Source organism: Carcharhinus amblyrhynchos, chromosome 15 (assembly GCF_965287045.1).
Source record: "Carcharhinus amblyrhynchos chromosome 15, sCarAmb.v2.hapA, whole genome shotgun sequence".
NCBI lineage: Eukaryota > Metazoa > Chordata > Chondrichthyes > Carcharhiniformes > Carcharhinidae > Carcharhinus > Carcharhinus amblyrhynchos.
The window spans coordinates 37,427,747-37,452,214 of record NC_137338.1 but is presented as its reverse complement, the minus strand read 5'-3'; the positions used below and the strand labels follow the sequence as shown (position 1 = coordinate 37,452,214).

The 24,468-nt window shown below is 39.1% G+C and overlaps 2 protein-coding genes across 4 annotated transcripts in view; one reads left to right on the top strand and one right to left on the bottom strand.

Moving 5' to 3' along the window:
• Positions 1-10,155, bottom strand: part of fundc1 (FUN14 domain containing 1) — a 29,870-nt gene extending 19,715 nt beyond the window's left edge. Inside the window, exons 1-2 of one of the 2 annotated variants that reach the window (XM_080203271.1) lie at positions 10,062-10,155; positions 1,201-1,357 (exon numbers count right to left, since the gene is read on the bottom strand). In XM_080203271.1, the coding sequence (XP_080059397.1) occupies positions 1,201-1,357; positions 10,062-10,077 (173 nt within the window). In that variant the 5' untranslated portion in view covers positions 10,078-10,155. Of the gene's footprint in view, positions 1-1,200; positions 1,358-4,810; positions 4,836-10,061 lie in introns of those variants that run through there. The other variant, XM_080203272.1, reaches the window with a different exon arrangement.
• Positions 10,156-18,531: 8,376 nt separating this feature from the next.
• kdm6a (lysine (K)-specific demethylase 6A) overlaps positions 18,532-24,468 on the top strand; it is a 233,402-nt gene continuing 227,465 nt past the window's right edge. For both annotated transcript variants that reach the window (XM_080203828.1, XM_080203827.1), the window contains exons 1-2: positions 18,532-19,015; positions 19,126-19,189. In XM_080203828.1, coding sequence (XP_080059954.1) covers positions 18,756-19,015; positions 19,126-19,189 — 324 coding nt within the window. In that variant the 5' untranslated portion in view covers positions 18,532-18,755. The remainder of the gene's footprint in view (positions 19,016-19,125; positions 19,190-24,468) is intronic.

Below are 24,468 nucleotides of genomic sequence, written 5' to 3'. Positions count from 1 at the left end.
GACAACATGGTTTTGTGAAAGGGAAATCATGTTTCACTAATTTATCGGAGTTCCCTGAAGATGTGGATAAAGGAAATCTGGTGGATGTACTGTACTTCGATTTCAGAAAGCATTTGATAAGCTGCTTCATCAAAGATTGTGAAAAATAAAAGTTCATGGTATACGGGTAACATATTAACATGGATTGAAGATATGATGGGTAAATAACATGTATATTTGTAGGCAAAGCAAAAGCAAGATTGGAAATTTTATACATTAATTAAAAATACGGATCATAAATACTAAATGATATAATACCAGCTAAGAATTAGTTTATGTTACTTAGTGATACTGTAGTTAATAATGAAGTACTGTGTTTAAAAGTCACATATATAGCATGCATAACTAAATCAATGGAACAATTCTAGCACTATTTATTCATATGTCAGGACAACTGTATGTATGAATGCATTCCATGAATGGACAAATGGAAAAATGCAGTATCTGTTCTTGAAGCCAAGTACAAAATCTAGAAAGTGCCAGAGCAAATCGCTTTGAACCTATACCTCAGGTAGAAGAAGTAACCTCTACAGTGGAACTGGAACAATTTTTTAAGTAATCACTGCTGAAATTACTGAAATTAAAGTGTAAACCTTGCAGAACAATGCTGGCTGTGTTTAAAATGCATAGATAAGAGCCAATACTCCTGACAGAAAAGTGGAAAAGTTACCTGAAAACAGTTAATATAAAAGTAACAACCAGGAAAAGAACTTTTTTTTCCCTGTGACCAGCAATCCAGCAATCTCATCTGAGGGAACGCTTTGATACCAACTGATACCAAATTACAGACAGTCTGTGCTACACACCCAGGAACTGAGTTAATATTACCTAACTTTGAGTAGGACTTTAAAAGCCAACAGTTTCTGAAGATTTTCACTCCATCAATTTGGGTTCAATTCAAAGTGAAATGACAAAGTTAAAAGGACAGAGCTTTGACCCACTGTATGATCCAAAAGCCACAAGTTAGAACATTTGCAAAGTTCTACTGAGCATTGTTTTTTAAAATCCACATGATTATTGACCATATTAAAACATCTCACTTTTTATTCAATTTATCTATTCTGAAGTTTTTGTTTTGCAGCTCCTTCTAAATGTACCTGTGCAGTGGGGGGAGATAAAGACAATTGTAGTGGTGCATGTACAGAAGACTACACTACTCACCAGCCAGTTACACCACCCATCATTAACTGAGTAGCTACTGAATATTTCTCTGCAACTGGTCCAGAATTCTGTCCAAAAATACGACCCCACCATTCGTGTCGCCCTGAATATTCCAACAGATCTACGACCTCATAGGATTCATCATCACTGTTTTGACCTAAGGGAAGTGAACAGCACAAACAATGGTTTATTTTTCTAATGCACAACAGACAAGCTCTAGTGAGAAATAAGAGGTATGATAAAGAGGAGCTAAAGATAGAAACATGGTATTGGTTTCAGTTCGGCCAATTTTTTTGACCTACAATGCTCGTACTGTAATTAAGAGAGAATAAAGAAAACACAGTTATTCTGGCTAATGTCAAGTAAGCACAATTTTGATCATTATGCTATTATACTTTTCCAATCTATTAGTGAGATCAACGAGCTGTTTCTTTTACTCAAAAGCCATGTCCTGGGGCTCATGGATGATTTATTGAGTTTACCATGCTTTGATTCCTATTTATATCAACTGGTCTGACCAAGGGCAAGAATAGGACTGCTACAGTTAGTCATAATGTCTTTCATCAGGGAAGGGAAAATTTTCAGGGTTTCTGCTTCTAACATTACTCATATCTACAGTTTAATAATGTGCACTGAGAAATGGGTCAACAACAAAATCAGATTTGCTCATTTCCCTCAAAGCTGTGAGACTATCCTCAAACAAGGATTTTACATCTCCAAGCAAGAAAATATATTAAAAACGGGATTTGGTGAAAGGGAGGCTAAGCTCAGTTGCTGTTTCCCATAATCAAATAATCCCATAATCAGATAACCTGTCAATCCCACCTGCTTGAGTGGGATTGTGATTGGTGCAGACTCAATGGGCTGAATGGCCTCCTTCTGCATTGTAAGGATTTTATGATTCACCAGCGTAGGACTAACTTATAAATAATAACTATGTAGACAACTTGGCAGGGGGCACCCAACATGCATACAAATACATCATAAAGTCAATTCCATTTGAAAGAGCGGGGTAAGACTTGAAGAGAACATGTTAAAATGTTATGTCCCTTAAGTTTTCTTAATTGAATAAGTTCAACAAGAAAATTAAACCTTGTTTTAGTGTGGAAATCATAGTGGTGTCATTGTTTACAATACATTAATATGCAAAGATAAATATAGCAAACAAATTCATAGCTTTAATATTAATATTTTCCCAGTCCGAAAACGACATACTTTCTGATCCTACTGTGTAGTATTTCGCTTCCCATTTGTTGCACAAAGATAAAGGTCAGTCTTGAAATCCAAAAGGAACAAAATTTCTAAATATTTCTAAGAAGGCAAGGCATTGAGCAAACCACTTTCCTTTGCGTTTCAACTGAACACAATGGTAACACTTCAAAAATCATGTTAAGGTTCTGTATTCCAGCTCCACTAAGTATTTTACTTTGTTGCATTACTCAGCAAATGCAGTGTTAGAGGCATCATCTTTCAAATGAGACATTAAACCCAAGACTGTCTGCACATTCCAGTGAATATAATCCAACAGAACTTTCTCCATGCTTCCCTATATTCAAATAAAAATATTGTAGCTGTTTTGCTACTATTTATGTAGTAACCAGTGCTCCAGTGCCCCAAGTTTGCTCATTTATGGTGGAAAATTAAAAAAAAATCAGGGTTTCTGCATTTTGATAACTTTTATTGCACCATAATAAAAAAAATCCCAGTATACTTCACAGAAGCATTATCAAACAAAAGTTGATATAAACCACATAAAAGACTGTTAGACTAAAAGAGGTAAGTTTTATGGGAGGAAAGAGAGGAGGAAAGATATAGGGAGGGAATTCCAGAGTTTAGGACCTTGGCAGCTGAAGACTGGCAATGGTGACACAATTAAAAGCAGGACTCGTTAAGAGGCCAGAATTGGAGGAGCACAGTTAAGAGAACTTTAGGGTTGGAGTTGATAACAGAAAGACAGACAGGAGAACATAGGTAATTTGAAAACATTATTGGGAATTTTGAAATGAAGGTGGTGTTTAACTGGGAGTTAATGTGGTTCAGCAGGTACAGGGTAATGGATGAATAGAACTTGGTGCAATTAGGATAGTTAGTTTTCTATTTTTTCTGCCAAAATGGATAACGTCACACTTATCCACATTAAACTCCATCTGCAAAATAGGCCAAGATTAAGGTACAAAAACGCTTGATGGTGAACCTCAGAAAAATATTGCATATCCATCACAGTCTGAGATAAAAATGCACAAAAGAGGAACTACCCAGGGAGCAATCTCAAGTAGTATTGTTGTTTCTTTTGAAATGCAAAGAATGCAGGCAGCTATGGACAAAAGGCAAGCTAGAAAAAGCAAGTAATATCAACAAAATCGGACAATTCATCCTTGCCCACACTGGAAAGCCACGTAAGTCTACAATCAGGTTCCACAGCAGATGACTGTATGCGTGTAAGAAACAGCCCTCTGATCACAAAGGGAAACAAACGATGACACACTTTTCCTTGTTATGTAGCTTTTCTGAATAGTACAGAAACATATCTTTTTGTCAATATGTATGACATGTATGATTGGAATTGAGTTTAATTGGAAGAATCCCTTGGGTAAATGATGGGAGCAGATGATTGTGCACAATATTAATTGTATACCCACAGAAACCTGCAAAACACTGCAGTCAAATTAATAGCTTTATTGCAACTGTTACTTCTTAAAATACAGGATTTCTAGCTTTTATTTTCACCACAGATGTGACAGAATAAAAACTTATTACTCTGGAGAAAGCTACATAAAAGTTGCCCATCTGTAAAATTGTATGAGTTAGTGGTATTAACTAAAAATTCACGAATCTCTATCAAAAGGAATAGACCAAAACTTGGTTGTTTGCTAAGAAGGTGCGTGTTTGTAATATGTATCTCTAAATTACTGTGGTGTAAAGATTGGTTCCAATTCTACCGCTCATCACCTGGCTCTCTAGAGTAGAAGCCAGTGTTCATATTGGGTTTGGAAATACTAAATATGTATTTTAACACATTTTAATGAGCAATCATTGAATTGTGTTTGAGTTCTGAGCTGTTAAGTATTGACACCATAGCTGTCAACAGTGAGCCTGGTGCATGAAGCAAGACTAAATGGGAAGTGAGGCCATCAACATTTGTAAGCAGTCGTTCTACATTAAAAAAAACAAGAGGATATCCAAAACTCTGCTAATTCTGTTGTACATTTGATACTTTTTTTCCTCCAAAGTGTAGGGTAAATGGACAAAAGCTGAGCTTGCTTTAGCAATTCTATCTGCCACCTTGCTATCGATGCAGACTTTTCTAAAGGTAGAAATTTCGAGATAGGTACATAACAAACAATGCAAAATTTGGAAAATTAAAGAACACATTATAAAGATCACATTTAAGATAGACAGGCTTGTTAATGAACAAAATATGTACTTTTTAATCAAAACAGAGCAAAGCATTTAAAATATTAACACATTTATCTTATTATAATAATTTGGCCTCAACTAGGTTGTTGTGTCCAATTCTAGGCACTGAAATTTTATGAAAGATGTGAAGTTATTAAAGATGGTACAGAAAAGATTTATGACAATGGCTCCAGGAATGAGGGATTTCTGTTACCTGGATACATTGGAGATCTGAGGCTGTTCTCTTAGAGAAGGCTGATAGAGGTGTTTAAAATAATAGAGAAACATTTCCCATTGGCATATGAGCTGAGAACCAAAGAATATCAATCTAAAGTGAAAGGCAAACCAAATTAAAAGGTTATAAGTAAAAATATTTTTGCAGTGAATGTTTAGAATCTGGAATGTACTCTCTGAGAGTATGGTGGAGATGAATTCCGTGATGGCTTTCAAAAGGGAAGTGAATGATTATCTCTGTGGGGAAAAGATCAGGATATGGGATTAGCTGAGTTACTCATGCAAAGAGCCAGCACAGACAGAAGGCCAAATGCTCCTGTGCTGTAATCATCATATATTAATAGTAATAAAAGAGGAAGGGATAAGAAATAATATAACAATCTGAACCAGAAGAAGTTAGAATGGGGAAAGATTTTAAAAACAAAAGACATTGCCTCTGCCTCTGTCTCGGTTCTTGCAGCCACAGTGCTGATATGGTTTGTCTCTAGTAGCTTGTTCAAGATATTGAGGGTAGGAATCTTTGAAGATCAGGGGAAATGGTTGGACCTTGTCATGCTGCTGCTGATTATTGCTTGATTCTTCTGTAGCTCAGATATTATGTATATTTGTTATTCCATGCCAGGATGCTCTCCAGGCATTGCTGTAAGTGGCTGCTGTATTATTGGGAGAGTTGTGAATGGAACTATAAATGATTCAGTGGATTTGTGTAGAGGAAGAAGGAAAGGTGAAGAACACAAGGAAGTCAGGATTATATGTCAACACTGGTGAGGTTCAGATCCCGTTCCTGATACCTAGTACTCATTCCAAAATCTATCCAAGGAGCAATGTTGGGTGGATTGGCCTTGTTATATTGCCCCTTTGTGTCCAAAGATGTGTAGGTTAGGTGGGGTTTCCATGGTAAATGGATAGGACAGAGGGGGTGGGCCAGAGGAAGACGCTGTTTTGGAGAATTGGTCATGATGTGGGTATGCCGGCGTTGGACTGGCGTAAACACAGTAAAAAGTCTGACAACACCAGGTTTTAGTCCAACCTATTTATTTGATAATATACTCACAAGCTTTCGGGGTTAGCCCCTTCGTCAGGTGAACGGAGAGTTCTGGCCTCTCCATTCACCTGACGAAGGGGCTAACCCCGAAAGCTTGTGAGTATATTATCAAATAAATAGGTTGGACTAAAACCTGGTGTTGTCAGACTTTTTACTCGGAGAATTGGTACAGACTTGATGGGCTGAATGGCTTCCTTCAGCACGGTGGGGATGCTATGATTCTATAACCTAAAACAAAAGGGGGTAAAAACTTGAATTCTTTGAATTGATGCTAATTCTGAGATCCTGAGTTAGAAATTGAAGTTAACATGGTCATCATCATGAATTGCAGTTACATTGTACAGCCATTCAGCTCATCAAGTCCATGCTGGTGCTTTGTAGACATATCCAGTTGACTCTATTCCATAGCCCTACATATTTATTTCCCTAAAGTGCCTCTCCAATCTCTTTTTGCAATCATTAATTGTCTCCTCTCCACCGCACTCATAGGCACCTAATTCCAGGTCATTACCACTTGCTGAGATCCACAAGACAAAAGAAGAGGTTTGAAAATATGGCTAACAGAAACATCAGCCGGATTAAAATACCTTTGCTAGCTATAATAATGTGGAAGCTTGAGTGATTAAGATCACACAAGCATAGGATTACTAAGTTAATGAAGAACTGCATAAAATATAGTCATATCATGTGTGCGTTGCCCAAAGGCAGGTCCTTTGCTCATTGTCTGCTGATGCTTCATCATGTGATACTTCATCATGGGTTGTTTTCTTGGCAGCTTTTGAGAGTGGTAGTTTGCCATTGCCTTCCATTCTCAGGACTGAGAAGGCATGTTCGAAGTCTACTTCAGCCAGAATGGGAATCAAACCAACAAAGTTGGCATTATTCTGAACCACACACTAGCCATCTAGTGAACTATAAGCAACCACCCCCCCATGTTTTAAATTAATGATTACAAAGAAAGTGATTATTATATACTTGACAGACTTACGAAGGATCCATTTTGCACAAAAAAACTTTATTTATTAGTGTCACAAGTAGTCTTACATTGTCACTGCAATGAAGCTACTGTGAAAATCCCCTGTGAGACCTAATTAGATGAAATAGTATTTTTTAAATTCTTTCATGAGACATGGGTGTCGCTGTGAAGACTATTATTTATTGCCCATCCTTAAATGCCCCTGAGAAGGTAGTGGTGAGCCATCTTCCTGAATTGCTGCTTTTTACATCGTTGTGCAGAACAAATACATCAAAAACAAACATCCTCTACAGTCTCTTTTATTGTTCCATGATTTTGTATATCTGTTTCCAACACAAAAGTACTGAAGATAGTACAGATGGTCCACTATCATAGTCTTGTGGATCATAATCCATCTTTTCGGCCAATCTTTCCAGGGCTGAACCAATTTTGTAACCAATTCCATTCTCCAACATGGCCACTGTTTTTGAATCAGATAGTTAACAACTTCATCCTATTCAATCCCAAGATTTCAATCCCATATACTCTCAATCACAAAAGTTATCTATTGCCACCCCAAACATTACTTAGATTTGCTTCTAAACTGAAATTTCCATCTATGTCCCTGTCACATTCAGACTTCATTACTTGAATGCTCCCTGGTTGTACTCCTAACTTCTACACTCCAGCTCAACTCTGCTTCCCTTATCTCATTTACTCTCGTCCTTAATGTTCTACATTAGCATCTGGCTCCAATATAGACTTTTCAGCCTTGCATTTAAATCCCATCATGACCTTATCACTTTTGATCTCTATAACCTCTTCTAACCCACCCACTGCCATCACCACATTCCCCATCAAACTTTCTTTGCGCAGATGTTTTCCTTATGCAATAAAAACCTTGCATTTCTACAGCGTCTTTCATTAGCACCGGATGTCCCAGAGCAGTTTATAACCAATGAAGTACTTTTGAAATGTAATCACTATTGTAATGTAGGACAGTGACAGCCTGTTGTGCGCAGCAAACTCCTACAAATGACTAGCTCCCACAAACATGATAATGATCAGATAATCTGTTTGTGTGATGTTTATTGAAAGGCAACTATTGGTCAGGACACTAGGGGTAACTCATCTGCTCCTCTCAAGATCGTGCCATGGGATCTTTTATGCCCACTTCAGGGAGGAGTAGAGTCCACGGTTTAATGTTTCATCCAAAATATGGCACTTCTGACAGTGTGGTACTCCCTCCCCAATAATGCATTGGTATGCAGTCTAGATTGCAGTGTTCATATCTTGGAATGGGACTTAAACCCACAATCTTCAGATTCTGAAACATACTGCTGTAACTAGTCATGGCTGACATACTACATTACTTTGCCCCACAACTTTGATTTGATACTTATTGTCACATGTATTAACATACAATGAAAAGTAGTTTCTCGCATGCTAAACAGACAAAACATACTGTTCATAGAGAAGGAAACGAGACAGTGTAGGATGTAGTGTTACAATCATAGCTAGGATGTAGAGAAAGATCAACTTAGTGCAAGGTAAGTCCATTCAAAAGTCTGACAGAAGAAATTGCATTAAAGCATTGTTCGAGAGTTTGAAAGATTTAGAATGAAATTTTAGAAGCATAGAACGAGAATAAAAGATAGAATTAGAAGGTATGCTGGGCACAGCTTGCAAGAAGTCGTCTCGCTCCAGCGCCATCTTGGAATTGGCATCTATGCTTTCAACTAGTTGGGTCCCACATTTTTAAATTTCTTCTGAACATGCCTTCAGGAACATCCTTAAAAACACATCATCTTTAATTCATGCTTTTTTAGCTTAGTATCAGTTTTTGTTTAGTTATCTGTGTGAATTGTCTTGTGATGTTTCAAAATGGTCTTATCTAAACACAAGTTGTTGTCATATTTGTGCAAAAATCACCAATTTGGCTTAAATTTGTAACATACCTGCCTTAAAATACACTTCTATATGATTAAATGTTTCCAAAGGTACAATTTCTTTTTGTCTTTAAAATTGCTGTATATGTCATTTGTTTGTACCAAAAACTCAAATGGCCTACAAAGCTTTTATAATGCTTAAGAATCAAGATGGAGAGCTATAGCCCATAATGCAACTCAAAAGGAAAACTAAGACGTTATTAGGTAGCAGTGAATATGTTTGGACTTCAAAGGCAGTAAGGTTTTAGGAAAAAAAACACGGAGTGAGTAAAGAGTTTAGCAGTTTTGAAGTCTTGAAAGAAACAAGTTTCGGATACTGTAGGATAGACTTCACTTCAACACTGAGAAAAAGGTCTGAGAAAGTATTTGGTGTGTGGAATGAAAATGCATTGGTCATACAAACTGCTCAATAAAGTTTATTTATTAATTACAAGTAAGGCTTACATTAACACTGTAATGAAGTTACTGTGAAATTCGCCTATTTGCCACATTTCTGCATCTGTTCTGGTCAATGCACCGAACCAGCAGGTCTTTCAGACTGTGGGAGAAAACTAGCGCATCTGCAGGGAACCCATGCAGACACGGGGAGAATGTGCAAACCCCCAACAGATAGTGAACCAAGCCGGGAATCGCTGTGAGGCAGCAGTGCTAATTACCATTCCGCCCACAATATGACATCCTTCCTTCAATGAGAAAACATTGCATTCAATCAACAACTTTCTGTGCAGATTCTCCAGATTTAAAGTCCACTGGAGATTTTAATTTGATTATTGTCACATGTTACCATAGTGAAAATTATTGTTATGCCCGATACAAAGTATACCGTTCATAGAGAAAGATACGAGAGTGCGATTTCATTGGAGGTGGGGACACCCACAAACGCGAAGATCATATTAAATAACTGCCTATTTCTTCACGTCTATGATCTGTAATATATGTCAAACCCTGACTGACATCAGAAGCTAAATGATATAATTTTGATACCACATCCAACAATGAGAATCACAAATATAAAGAACTGGGAGACGCGTTCGTCACGAACTCATTGGAGTTAGAAAACGTGAAATTGCATGTTCAATACATTATAACTGAAAGTAAAAACGCGCATCCACTTAAAGCCAGGATCGGAGGGAAAGCAGACATATTCCTCGAACCATCCATCACCCCATGAATCCGATCAGATGCACCTTCCCCACCCCCTCACTCTGACCCTCTCCACACAAGCCCCTTTACAAACATACTGAAGTAAATGGAGGAGCTCGCCGCTTCTGGCCCAGCTTACCTCCTCGCTCCGCCATACCGCAGCTGCTGTGGATGTTGATGGATCAACAACTCCAGCTCCTCACCCGGAAACACACCCCTGTGTGGGGTCAGAATGACGACCCCGGCACCATGGTGATGGGGCTTGGCACAGGCCTGCAGGCCCGGCCCGGCCCAGCTCAGAAATGTCATTTTCTTAGTACATATTCCTGTTGGCATCTGTGCCAAACTTGTGATTTTTAAACCCGGGTTTCCAGTGGAGCTGTCATCAGATTTAATTCCAGCCGGTAACAGGCCAGTGCGATATTCCACCATAAACTCACTCACCAAATCCAGCTCACCTATCACTCCTTTTGTGCTCACTAATCTGCATTGGTTCCTCCCTTAATTTTAAATATAGCGTCTTTGTTTTCAAATCTGTCCGTGGCACAGTTTGCCCGTGCCTGCGTGGGTTTCCTCTCAAAATCTGAAAGACTGCTGGTTGGGTGCATTGGCTATGCTAAACTCTCCCTCAGTGTGTCCGAACAGATGCTGGAGTGTGGCGACGAAGGGATTTTCACAGTAACTTCATTGCAATGTTTGTGTAAGCCTACCAGGAATAAATAAACTTAAAAAAAATGCCCCCATCTTCAAACCAAATAAACTAACTTAAATTACGTTCGGACAAAGAAAAAGGGGGCAGCTCCCCAAAAGGAGGGGGAGCCCCCATCTTCACATCTCTGCTTTAACTCCAATCCTGACTGCCTGTGAATCCTCAATTTTAACAGGCCACAAACGACCTCTGGCTATCTCTTTGCCAGACCTTAGAATTATAGAATCCCTACAGTACAGGAGGCCATCAAGCTTGCACTAACAACAACCCCACTCTGTCCCCATAACCCCACATATATACTCTGCTAATCCCCCCAAAAGTAGGGTCAATTTAGCTTGGCTAATCAACCTAACCCACACATCTTTGGACTGTGGGAGGAAACTGGAGCATTCAAGGGGAAATCTACGCAGACTCAGAGAGAATCTGCAAATTCCACAGTGACCCAAGTTGGGAATTGAACCCGAGTCCCTGACATTGTGAGGCAACAGTGCTAACCATCATGCTGCTGCCCCCTTTCATCTGCCTTGTGATTCTCCTTGTAAAACCAACCTTTTTGACTGATTTTTGGTCATCTATCCGTACATTTGTGTGGTAGTGTCAAATTTACTTTGCCCATAATCCCCTCTGAAGCATCTTGGAAATGTTTTACTGCATTAAGAGGTGTTATATAAATCTAAGTTGTTGTTATGTGTAGAAAAAACTGCTTTCCTTTGAAGTTATGTAGGCAGTCAAGGCTGTGTCTTGCTTGTCCTCTTTTAAGGTCAAACCAAATAAACAAACTCAATTTAAATTAGGACAAAGTAAAAGGGGCAGCTCCCCAAAAGGAAGGGGAACAGCCTGAACAAAAATAAAAGTACAAAGGAAGCTTAAGACACATCAAATCAAAATGTGACTGTCCGGTCTATAACGCACCCCAGCTCCTGCGGTTCCCATTGGGCGCGAAAGGTGTGTCTTGCTCTCGTCTGTAAACAAGATTGCTGCTCCGAAGTCATGGGCAAATTGACCAGAAGTAGTTGAATTTAGTAAACCTGATTCATTTGAAATTAAACAATTATTTTGATTTCCTTCCTGCCCAAAATATCTAACCTCTTCTTAAATGTTCACATTCTCTAATATTTAGTGGATTGCCAAAACTACCAGATTGTCTTGGAATGAGGCTATGAACCTCCCAAGCATTTCTGTTAGCAGCCTTAGGCCTTCACTTATCAAAATTATTCAACCCCAGATGTGACCCTCCAGTACTTGCTTCATAACATAGTTAATTGATGCAGGAGACAAAGGCTTTTATATGATGAATCATACAGTCTATAAGGAACTGTGTTTCCAACAGCAACAGTGCTTTTCTTAAATACATTTTTGAAAATCATATTTCTCTTTTCAATCTTATTTCAAGCATTAATTTCAAGAGCTGAAAATTGAGATTAGAATTGTGATGATACTGTGCCCTTTGTGTCAGTTTCTTATGCAGGGGATGTTAAGACGCAATTCTATTTAAACGGTTCCCCTTTTTCTGCTCCAGGCATTCCACCTGCTGAGAATGCAGAATAATTGCTCCTGGTTATTGGGGTGTTCGTTTTAATCTGAGTTAATGCAGTTTTGTTTGTTTTTTGGCTTGTCTCGTGGGGTTCCAGATACATTCAAACCCATATGACCAGGCTTAGGAACAGCTTCTTCCCCAGAACTCATCTGAACTCCGTCCTTTAACATATTCCCAGGCTATGGGCATTGTGCAAAAGTCTGACAACACCAGGTTTCAGTCCAACCGATTTATTTGATAGTAAACTCACTAGCTTTCGGGTCAGTCCAATGCTGGCATATCCACATCATGACTACATTGTGCAATATACATGGTACACTTAATAACTATTGGCACCATTTTATAATGACTTCCGCATTTGTGTTTTTTCCCTTTGTATCTTGGGAGCCTGCAAGCACACTTTTTGTTGTCTCTGTATACAATAATGATAATGTTGAATTGAATATATTTCATCTGCCAAGTTTCTGTCAATTCACCTGTCGTATCTCTCTGTAGGCTTCTTGTGTCATCATCATCACTTGCCTTTCCACTTATTTTTGTCACCCACAAACTTGGCAATGGTACATGCACTTCATTCACTCAAGTCTGATTAAATTTGATTCATTGTCATGTATTTAGATACATCTATTGTTTCTTGCATGCTATTCAGGCAAAACGTATCATTCATAGAATACATATGGGAGAAGGAAAGGATAGGGTGCAAAATATAGTGTTGCAGTTACAGATGAAGAGAAAAATCATCTTAATGTATGATAGGACCATTCAAAAGTCTGATGGTAGCAGAGAAGAAGCTGTTCTTTAGGCAGCTGGTATTTATTGTCAGACTTTTGCACTTTTGTATATCTTTCCTGACAGAAGGTGGAAGAGTACGACCAGGGTCTTTGATTATGCTGGCTGATTTTCCAAAGCAGTGGAAAGTATAGATGGAGTCAACTGATGGTAGGCTGGTTTGCATGATGGACTGGGCTACATTCACAACTCTTTGTGGTTTCTTGCAGTCTTGGTCAAAGCAGGAGCCATACCAAGCTGTGATAAATCCATAAAGTATGGTTTCTATGGTGCATCTATACAAATTGATGAGTCATAGTTGGCATGCTGAATTTCCTTAGCCTTCTGAAAGTAGAAGTATTGGTAGACTTTCTTAATTATAACATCAGAATGGAGGAACTAGGACAAATTGTTCGTGATCTGAACATCAAGCTCTCGACCTTCTCCACTTCCTCGCCAAGGGTGTAGACAGAGGCATATTCTCCACTGCATTTCCTTAAGTTGATGACTGTCTCCTTCATTTTACTGACATTGATGGAGAGCTTGTCATTGCACCATATCACCATTATTAATACATTTTGTAAATAATTGTGGTTCCAGCACAGATCCCTGCAGCACCACCAGGTTGCCATCTGTTAGAGGGACTTAGGATCATTTAGAATTAAAAGACTAATAGATTAAGATAAAACTAATCTAGAGTGAATATAGTAAAAGTACAAAAGTACTGTTTGCAAAGAAACACATATAACCATTGCAGAGAATTTAAACTTTTTTTGAAAAACATATTCTGTACACTTTGGCTAACTACAGACTATCACAAGGCATGATAGGATATAGTTGAGTAAAAGAAACCACATTACAGCCACTAAGTGAACAAATAGAAGGCTCTTTCATCAGCATGGGTCTCAGACAGTTCGAGCAATCCCAGACAGCCAAATGAATAGAATGATTCCAATTATTCCAGTAAGGAATTGCCATTTGGAAAACAAACTTTGAACTCTAGACTTACATAATTGAGGTGCTAAGAGACAGCAGAAAAGGAATCTTTGAACTCCATGACGTATATAATTGGGATTGCTGAGAGGCTGTGGGCAGGAGCTTTTGGATTCTATGGACCAACTAATTCTCATGTTACCAAAGAGTAGGATGTTATTGCCCAAGATAAATGATTCATACTAAAATGATTGGCTCATCCGGTTATAATGAACAGAGTAGATTGGCAGATCATTTCTAAAAAATGTATAATTGCCATACTGATAAATGAAATTTAGAATGATTTGGGCTGCCTTCAAATCATTCTTCCACACATGTGGACATGGCCTGGACAAAATATGTTTTCAGCCAGAATTACTGTCTCCTGGAATTCTTTGTATTTGCTGAGCTGTAATTAATAAAGAGAAATCTCTCACATGAAAGCCAGCATAATACATAGGTCTCTGAAACTCTTCTACATCATCCTGGAAATGTTCCTCTTATGTCAACTTTCTGTCCTCTATCAGTTAGCCAATCCCCTGTCCATTCTAACATACTACCCCCCAACATTACAGACTCTTAAGTTTCGTGCAGTACCTTATTGAATACTTTTTGGAAATTCAAGTATATTACATCTACTGGTACCTTTTTATCTATCCTGCTTATTACCACTTGAGAACACTAACAAATTTCTTGACAGGCATGATTTCATGAGGGGGACCTGATGGGTTACATTGCAGGATATTAAAGAAGGTAACAGATGGTGGATGCACTGGTAGTAATTTTCCATCAGTTCCAGAGGACTTGTTGGGCCTTTTGTGTCATTAGGTTCTTTAGTACTTTTTCCTCTAGTGATTGTATTACATTTGTTTAAACAACCCCCTCCCATTCTGTCCCTTGATTACTTAGTATTTTTGGAATGCTATTGATGTCGCCCACCACAAAGACTGACAAGAAGTAGTTGTTCAACTCCTTTGCTATTTCCTCATTCCCCGTTATTACTTGTCCAATCTCAACCTATGTTCACTTTGGCCTATCTCTTCCTTTTCAAATATTTAAAGAGGCTCTTCTTGCCCATTTTATATTACTTGCTAATTCACCCTCAGTTTATCTTAGGCCACATAGGTTGATTCTTTGGTGCAGACTAGAAAGTTGTTTATGGTATGTGGGTGTTGCTGGCCAAGCCAACATTTATTGCCATCCTAACTGCTTGAGAGATGGTGAACTGCCTTCTCAAACCATTGCAGTCCATGTGGTGTAAATTATGCTGTTTGGGAGGGAATGTCAGGAATTTGTACAGTACCTTCACTGCAATGTTAACACAAGCCTTTGATCCAGCAACAGTAAAGAAACAGCAATATATTTCCAAGTCAGGCTGGTGAATGATTTGGAGGGAAACCTCCAGGTGGTGGTATTCCCAGGTATCTGCTGCCCTTGTTGTTCTCAGTGGTAGAGGTGAAGGGCATAGAAAGTGCTTTTGAAGGGCAGCACAGTTGAAGGTCTCGCTGTTAAATGGACAGAAATTGTGTGTTCTATTTTCCTTCTCAGGTGGACAAAACATTCCATAGCACTTTGAAGAAAAGGGAAGCTCTCCTCAAATTCAGGTCAACATTTACCCTCAAACCAACACCTAAAAATACAAACGATCAGGTCTTTTATTCCATTGTTGGGTCAGTTTGCTACGTGCAAACTTCCAAACATATTTTCTACACTACAAGTGTGAATACTCTGCAAACATACTTCATTGGTTGTCAAGTACTTTTGGACACTGAGGTCAGAACATAAATACATTTCTTTCCATTTAGATTTAAAGTTGCTGAAATCCAACCCAGCTCTGGATTTCCACACCTTTTAAGCATTGTTAAACCTTAAGCCCATCTAATCTGTCTTCAAGACCATACTGCAGCATTTTGGATCAACAATGTGATACAGTCTGATGATCTTATACTAGTGCTCCACCAGAAGAAAGACCGACCAGAATGAGAACATTACATGCTCAAAAACATAACTGGCATAATGCCTCTATTTTAAATACTCATTTGGCTTGGCATTAATGTACAAACTTATATTCCTAGAATGCAATTCCCTCATTACCCATTGTTCAAAATAACTCATGGTGTATTTATATATTTTTTATTAAACAATAAGTACATTATGCTAGAAAACTTAGAGCACTACCTATAGGTGTCAATTACACATTTAACTGCAGGATGGACACAATTAACAAAATTCCTTAGGCAATGTTGTCAGAGCCTGTGCCAAAATCTGCTTATAGCACCAACTGTAAGCACTTTTGGTAGGGCTCAGATTTTTTTTCCCTCTAATTGGTAGGCATTACAGTCAACCAGCATTGTATTTTAGCAACCGGCAGCCTGATCAGACTGAATGAGATGGATAAAAGAATTGGATGGGTGGGTGGGTGCATACATGCATGTTGCAATGCTCACTGAAAGTGGATTAATAGGGCTATGCCACACTGGAGTTGGGGTGTGGAACACAGATCACATCACAGCAGCAGAGGAGAAAGGGCTTAGGCCTAGCAACCCCCACCAAAGACAATCCAAAAACAAGATACAAGAGTGTGCAAAGAGAATTTATTAAATTGTATCTGACAATACCCCTTTCAATTCCCTTGCAGAGTTTACTATACTAGCTTGCACCTTCAATCAACATTCAAGGGACAGGATTAAGTAGTACTAAGGGTTAAAAAACAGGAGGCAAATATGGACCCTCTGGAATAGTACAAGAGATGCTTGCTTCAGTAAGTTTCACAAATTTAAAAGTTGTAGTAAGGCAGGGAAACAGACTAATATACACATCCCACAAAAGGCAAAGGGATAAATGACAATTCTATATTTTAGTTGCATTAGTGGAGGGTAACAGACAGGAGAAAACACCAATGAGAACACTTACTCATTGAGTGTTACCATACAGCCATTCTACCAATGCCATGAGTGAAAGTAAGATAGCACCTGACAGTACAACAGTACTCAGTATAACTGAAGTGTCAGCCTGGATTAAGAATGCAAATCTTTGAGGCAGAGCTTCATTCAACAGCTAACCAATCTGACTCGGGACTCAACTGCCTCATATCATGGTTGAATTTTTGTATTTCTAAATCCCAAGAATTTAGAAGGAGCAATATATCTGCAAGTTTTCTAATGGGCCTAAACAGAAGAGCTAACCAATGGCATTTGCACGGGACTGATTTGCGATGGTCAATTATAGAACGTGCAGACTCACCCTTGCGTGAGATTCAATTGTATCCCAGATTGAGACTGGTGCCTTCATGATTACGGAGCACAAATGCACGTAATCAAAAGTGACTTGCACCTACCTAAACGGCACCTTTAATAGTAAAAAAGGTCAAGATGCACTTCATGGGAAGGAAACAGTCCCAAGCCTCAAAGCTCTGCAAAAATTAGTCAATAGGTGTGAAGCAATTATAAACCCAAAGTCACAAATTTACAAGTAAAAATGCATGAAATCTGTCAATACAAGTGCCATGGCAAAACGTATTCGATATCCTAAAAATCTTGCTTTTCGATAATGTAATTAGAACAAACTACCCAATTCGGCTGAAAAACCCAAATCATTGAGTAGCACATGACGACCGATATAATCGGGAGTATTTGTTAAGGACAAATCAAGACATTGGAGCGTATTATGGGAAACATCAACACTGCGAATAATGATCGGCAAAGTCAAATCCATGGGGGCAGCCTCTCAACTCCTGGAGAACGTGAGGGTGGGGGAAGGGGAAGTTGGGGACAGCGAAAGAGAGGATAAGTACATTGAATTTGTTGCATTAGCCCTCGTTTGAGAGTAAAACTTTTTGCGGGCTTGAGCAGATATTTACGACCAGCAGGGGACGAGTTAACTTCAAATGCTGTGGGAACATTCCCGACTGCGGCGCGCTCCTGGTTAGACGGGGTGGGGTGAAAGTAGAGAGGGAAAAAAAATCTCAAATTTCACAAGGCGACTCCCCATTTGTCAGAGCACATTTTGTACGGCGCCATCGCTCACGGCTGACTTAATAAGAAAGGAAAAAAAAAATTCGCTCCCCCCGCCCATATCAGTCCCCACACCACTTTACTTTGGAAAGTGTGGGGATGTGGCCGCGACGCTTTTGTTGGCACCAAAATTGCGACATCGCCCCCACCCAAAAAAACTCCACGAGAAAACATTAGCCTTAACAACCACTATCTATCCGACATGACGGGGCAACACCAAACATTCCCCACCCCGCTCGATTTTTCTTATTTATTGCAGCAGCACCACCATTACCCACCCGATTCCTCCTATTATTACTACACCACTACCATTACCCTCCACCACCAAACAAAAATGGAGCAAAACTAAAGTTGTGCGCAGCGAACATTCCTTTTATAGCTCGAGCGAACCCTCGCCCTGCTGACGTGTGCGGCCATCTGGATGATTGACGTGGCGGCCTCACCAATGGAGAGCGGCCAGAGACCGGCGTCCCCCCCGGCCCTCGGCGGGCGAGGAGCCGGGGCGGGCGGGCCAATGGGCGCCGGCGGAGGCCGGAAGGGGCGGGCTTCCCGTGTCAGTTGATCCCGCAGCACGAGCTGACGCAAGTCAACACAAAGGCACGTGGGGCGGCAGGCTGCTACCCATTGGCCGCGAGTGAGGCTTTGCTGTTTGTGCGCTTACGGCGTGGATTCGGTGTGACACAATTACAACTTTTCTGCTTTGAAGTTTTTTTTCTTTTTTTTCCCCCTCTTCCCCCCCGCCACCACCGCCACCTAACATCATTTCAATGCTGTTTTGATTTTTTTTCACCCCCCTCCTCCTCCTCCCCCCCAAAATAAGGACTCCAGCAACGCATGGTAGAAAGGACGCCAGAGCTTGAAGGATGTGAAAGGAAAGCAACCAAAAAAAAGTCCACGGAAATAATAAAGGATAACAGAAATAAATTGCAAACATTTTTTTCTCTCCACCTCTTGTCTTGTAAGCCCATGAAATCCTGTGGAGTATCATTCGGTGATGAGGAAAAGAAAATGGCGGCGGGAAAACCGAGTGAAATTGAGGATGACTTTCCAACTCTGACGCCCCAGGAGAGAGACTCTATTGCAACTCTCGATAGGTTAGAAAAATTCTGCAAGTTTTGTCTTGTGTCTTTGATTAAGTTTTAGTGTTTGTGCATAAATTAAAACCGATTTTAACGTGTGTCATCTGTCTGTCGCTATCGCACAGCCGACTGTTTGGATTTCTGAAGGTTCATGAAGATGGCGCCAGAACGAAGGCCTTGTTAATAAAGGTAAGAGCTCAGAGATACTAGTCTTTTATTTATTTAAAAAAATCTTTTTTTCCATTTTCGTTCCTGCGTCGTAATAACCAACTAATGCATTGACCGCCCTCCCGCTGCAAAGCCAGATTTTGTGGAAGCCCCCTATCTCTCTCTCTCTCTCTACTTAAATGGGGGTAGGCTCATTGACGGTGGTTCTATTATATATATACTAACTTGAGAAGCAACGGTGCATATGAGCAGAGACGTTTGCAAATATTGACTGTGTGGTGTGAATGGCGTGTCTTTTCATTTTTGTCGGTGGTTGCATTGCATTTGGTTACACTTTCCGCATACCCCCTTCTCTTTATGCTTTGCCTCCCAAGTCTCCAGGCTCTATAGTGTGGGTTTTGTGTTGTGTATGGGTTGAAGTTTTGCTCCGCGTTAAAAATGGCTGCTTCTCTCCAAGATGGCGGGACAGAAAAAAATAGTGAGTGATTGGTAGGGGAGGACAACAAAAAAAAACTCGGGCCAATTTCAGCAGTAACTGATCTGAAATCTGCAGTGTGCAGCGTGAAAGACATTTGCTTATTAAAGTGCAGAAATAAGGCACGTTGTCGAGATTGTATTTTTTTTCTTTAAAACGCATAAACAATGTGATTCACTCAACCTGTAGCACCAAGCAGTTTAATGTAAAACATAATGTAATGGCTGCAATGCCACAGAATGTGTGTGACATTGCATTTAAATACACACATTTTAAGTCGCGAAAAAATGTATTGGTTGCAATTGCTCAGATAATGGGACCGTGTTTGTTCCAGGAAACTTCTGTATAAAATGGATATTTGCAGGAGTCTAGTTATCTGCACCGGAGGATACGCGTTTTTTAAAATGTAATTTGATCGTTTTTATATACGCTGTGAAGTTTATTAATGTTGAATATTGGCGGAATTTCTGATCTCTCCAGTTTTTAAATTTGTATATTTGAAATGTTTGTGATTAAAATTGCGCCTATTTTTGTTTTTTTTAATTGGGTGGGAGAGGCAAAAACCTAGTTTACGTAAGTGTTGTAATACTGTGCCCGACATGTTCCTATCGAGCTATAATGGCTCCCCTGGATTCGATTTTAGATAAATTGTTTTTTATTTGTTTAATTTATGTTTTGTCCTAGTACGTTTTTGTAATGACTTGAGACATCTCTCATTTCTTAATTTACCCTCAAATGATAACTGTACATTATCAAGGTTTTTTCACTCACTAGATAATCCTTCAGAATGTCAGTACATTTAACTGCAGTATAGTGTAATGTAATTGTTTGAATTAGTTAATATGATTGTCATTGTGAGTCTATAAACTGAAGAAACAGTTAACTGTCATTGACAGTTGTGTGTGAAAATTGGCAGGTTTCTAGACTGGGCACATTAAGGACTAGTTGAAAGTATTTGATCTTCTTCTGTAATCAAAATGCTTTTTTGATCAAATTCTGAGAGACTTTTAATGTGTTTCATCACATTGTACTCCTACCTGGCTAGTCTGTTCTAAGGAAATCAGATCTTTCAATGTACTGGATGCAAAACTTGCATCACATCTTCCTTGTATTTGTCCTAGGTTGGAAAATAGTAATTAAGTTTCCATGTGACTAGTGTGCTTGGCCAGTGATAGAAACAAGCAAGGTTCCAAGTTTGATCTTGAATTTGTGCTACACATGCTGTTAATGATAGTTGAGGTGGTGGTAGGGGTGCCACAGAAATTCATAATGAGGAATGATTAGAATTAGTCTTGCATCTGACAGCTGTTCAGTGATTGTTAGAAAGTGTGTTCTTTCGACGTCGGTGAGGATAGAGTGGAATTGTATTGTGATGCTCTTGCAGTCATTCCTTTGGTTGAGAAGTTCCACTCCAAGACTGGCACCAATCTGCAGATGTAAGCCTACCATTCAGCATGATTGTGGCTGATCTTGGGCTTCAACTCCATTTTCTTGCACATTCCTTGAGAGATCAAAGACATGTCTGTCCCAGCCTTAAATGTTTTCATTGGAGCATCTACGTCTTTCTGAGACAGAGAAGTTCAAAGATTCACAAGCCTTGAGTGAAGTAATTTCTCCTCATTGAAGGTCTAAATAATTGATTCCTTATCTTGAGGCCGTGCCCCACATTTTAGTTTCCCCACAGAAATAATCTCTTGGCATCTAACCTATTGAGCCCTTCAAAATCTTGAACATTTCAATGAGATTGCCTCTACGTTCTAGAGAAAATGGACCCAATTTGTTCAGCCTCTCATAGGTCAAAATAGTAATTTTGCTTCCAGTCCAAAGATGTGAGGCTTAGGTTGATTGGCCGTGCTAAAAATTGTCCCTTAGTGTCCTAAGATGCCTAGGTTAGGGGGATTAGTGGGTAAATATGTAGGGATATGGGGTAGAGCCTGGGTTGGATTGTGGTCAGTGCAGACTCGATGGGCCAAATGGCCTCTTTCTGCACTGTAGGCTTTCTATCTTTTATGACAACTACTTCCCCCCGCTTCCTGGCCCAATTTAGTGAATCTTTGCTGTACTGTTTCCAATGCAAGTATAGCCGTTAAAGATGGAGGCCAAAGTTGCATACAACTCCAGATGCAGTCTCACCAAAATCCTGCACAATTGTAGCAAGACTTCTTTATTTTTATATTCCAGTCCCCTTACAAGAAAGGTCCTTGTCCTATTTGGCTTCCTAATTGCATGCTAACTTTTTGTATTCCTTCTGCAAGCGTATTCGAGTCTCATTGAATATCAACACTTACAAGTTTAAAAAAAATTCCGATCTTCTATTCTTGCGAATAAAGTGGATAACTTTGCACTTTCTGTATTACTCCTACATTTTCATCCTGTCTATATCTCTTTGCAACCACTCTAACTTTCCACAACTTATTTTCCATCTAGCTTTGTGTCATCAGCAAACTTTAGAGCATTGCTTCTGGCTCTTCATCTAAGTCATTAATATAGGTTGTAATTAGCTGAGGCCCTAGCATTGACCCTTGCTGTACTCTGCTATTAACTACCTGTCAACTTGCAAAAGTCCCATTTATGCCCACTGTCTGCTTCCTATTTGTTGACCAATTCTCTATCCTTGTTAATATATTGCCTCCAATTCCATGCACACTTTTATTGTCCATTAATGTCATGTTGCACCTTATTAATATCTTTCAGAAATTGAAGTGTGCGACATCTACTAGTTCCCCAATATCTACCTTGCTCATTACATCCTCAAAAAAAACCCAGCAAATTTATTAAATAGGATTTCCCTCTTAGTAAAATCATGCTGACTTGTTTGAGTCATGCTTTTCTGTTGTTGTTTCATTGTCAGAGCCTTCCTATCTTCACTGAATGGATTGCAACAGTTCAAGATGATTTGTTATAACATTCTTGAGGACTATTATAATAGGCAGTAAATGCTGTCTTTGCTTGTTGCACCTACAAATATGAATTGGCACAGCAGTTAGCACTGCTGCCTCATAGCACCAGTGACCTGGGCTTGATTCCTGCCTTGGGCCACTTTCTGTGTGGAGTCTGTACATTCTCCCCATGTTTGGGTGGGTTTCCTCCCGCAGTCCAAAAGACTTGCAGGATAGGTGCGTTGGCCAGGCTAAATTCTCCCTCAGTACTTTTACAGTAACTTCATTGCAGTGTTAACGTAAGCCTACTTATGACACTAATAATAAAAGCGAATAATTTTAGACTTGTTTGTGAAGAATGTCATCAAAATGCAATGCCCTTGGAGTCATACTCACATCAAGCAGTCATAGTTGCCAAAAAGAATAATTTTTTGATAACGTTTTCAGGAAAACAGGTTTACATAACCAACTACATGTAAAATGCATACATTTATTGCTGATAACACAGTACAATTAATTCACTGCATTTGTTCAGAATCTAGAATGTCCCGTGTGGGCTCAATACTTGAATGTTGCACTTATTTCTCTCTTTAATATATACGTAATTTAACTTAGTCACTGTCATTGACAATTTAATGGTTTCAAATCCGTTTGTGAATTATCCAATATTTGAAACTTAACTGAATGTAAAATTCTAATCTTTGTAAGTTACCTATTGTAAATAGCTATGTCATCTTGTTTATCCATGTTGCGTGGCGCTTTTAGTTTTAAAATTATAACAATATACCCAGTTTTGATTTGACTTGTGCAGAAGACACATTATCATTTTTAATTTTACAGGGAGGTTAAATGGATTACTGATAAACATCTGGCATTACCACAATATCTGTGTTTTTGTAAATTTAAATTTGTAAAGATTCCAAATGCCTTGCAATACTTGCGTGATGCTCAATAACATAACTGATGGTTTTAACAATATTCATTATTTACTTCATATGATTATTTTGAATGCTTTTGTTTGCTTAATTTAAGTATTTTCTGAATTCTGATTTGCTCACTGGCATGTTATCTGTGTTATCCCTTCAGAAATAGCTCCTATTCCATATATAGCTGCGGAATAGCAATAAAGCTGTAGCAACATCTAAAGGATAAAATTCAGACACTCTGATAGGGATGAAGGGAAATGTTTGCCTAAAACTTTCTTTCTAATTGACAAATTTTAATTGCAAATTTGCACTTTGGTTTTAATTAATCATAATTAAAATCATTGCAAGTGATCAGATGTGGCTCAGCTGATCACACCCATACCTTTGATTTTGATTTGATTGATTTATTGTCTCATATATTAACATACAGTGAAAAGAATTGTTTCTTGCGCGCTATATAGACAAAGCTTACAGTTCATAGAGAAGGGAACAAAAGAGTGCAGAATGTAGTGTTGTAGTCATAGCAAGGTGTAGAGAAAGATCAACTTAATGTAAGTCCATTTAAAAGTGAGCAGCAGCAGGGAAGAAGCTGTTCTTGAGTCAGTTGGTATATGACCTCAGACTTTTGTATCTTTTTCCTGATGGATGAAGGGAAAGTGTCTGGAGTGCATCAGGTCCTTAATTATGCTGGCTGCTTTGCTGAGGCAGCGGGAAGTGTAGACAGTCAATGGATAGGAGGCTGGTTGTGTGATGGATTGGGCTACATTCACGACCCTTTATAGTTCCTTGCTGTCTTGGGCAGAGCAGGAGCCATACCAAGCTGTGATACAACCAGAAGGAATGCTTTCTACGTGCATCCGTAAAAGTTGGTGAGAGTCGTAGCTGACATGCCAAATTTCTTAGTCTTCTGAGAAAGTAGAGGCGTTGGTGAGCTTTCTTAACTATAGTGTCAGCATAGGGGGATGAGAAGGTTGCATCTGAAAGTTATGAGTTCAGTCCCACGCCAGAGATTTGAGCATG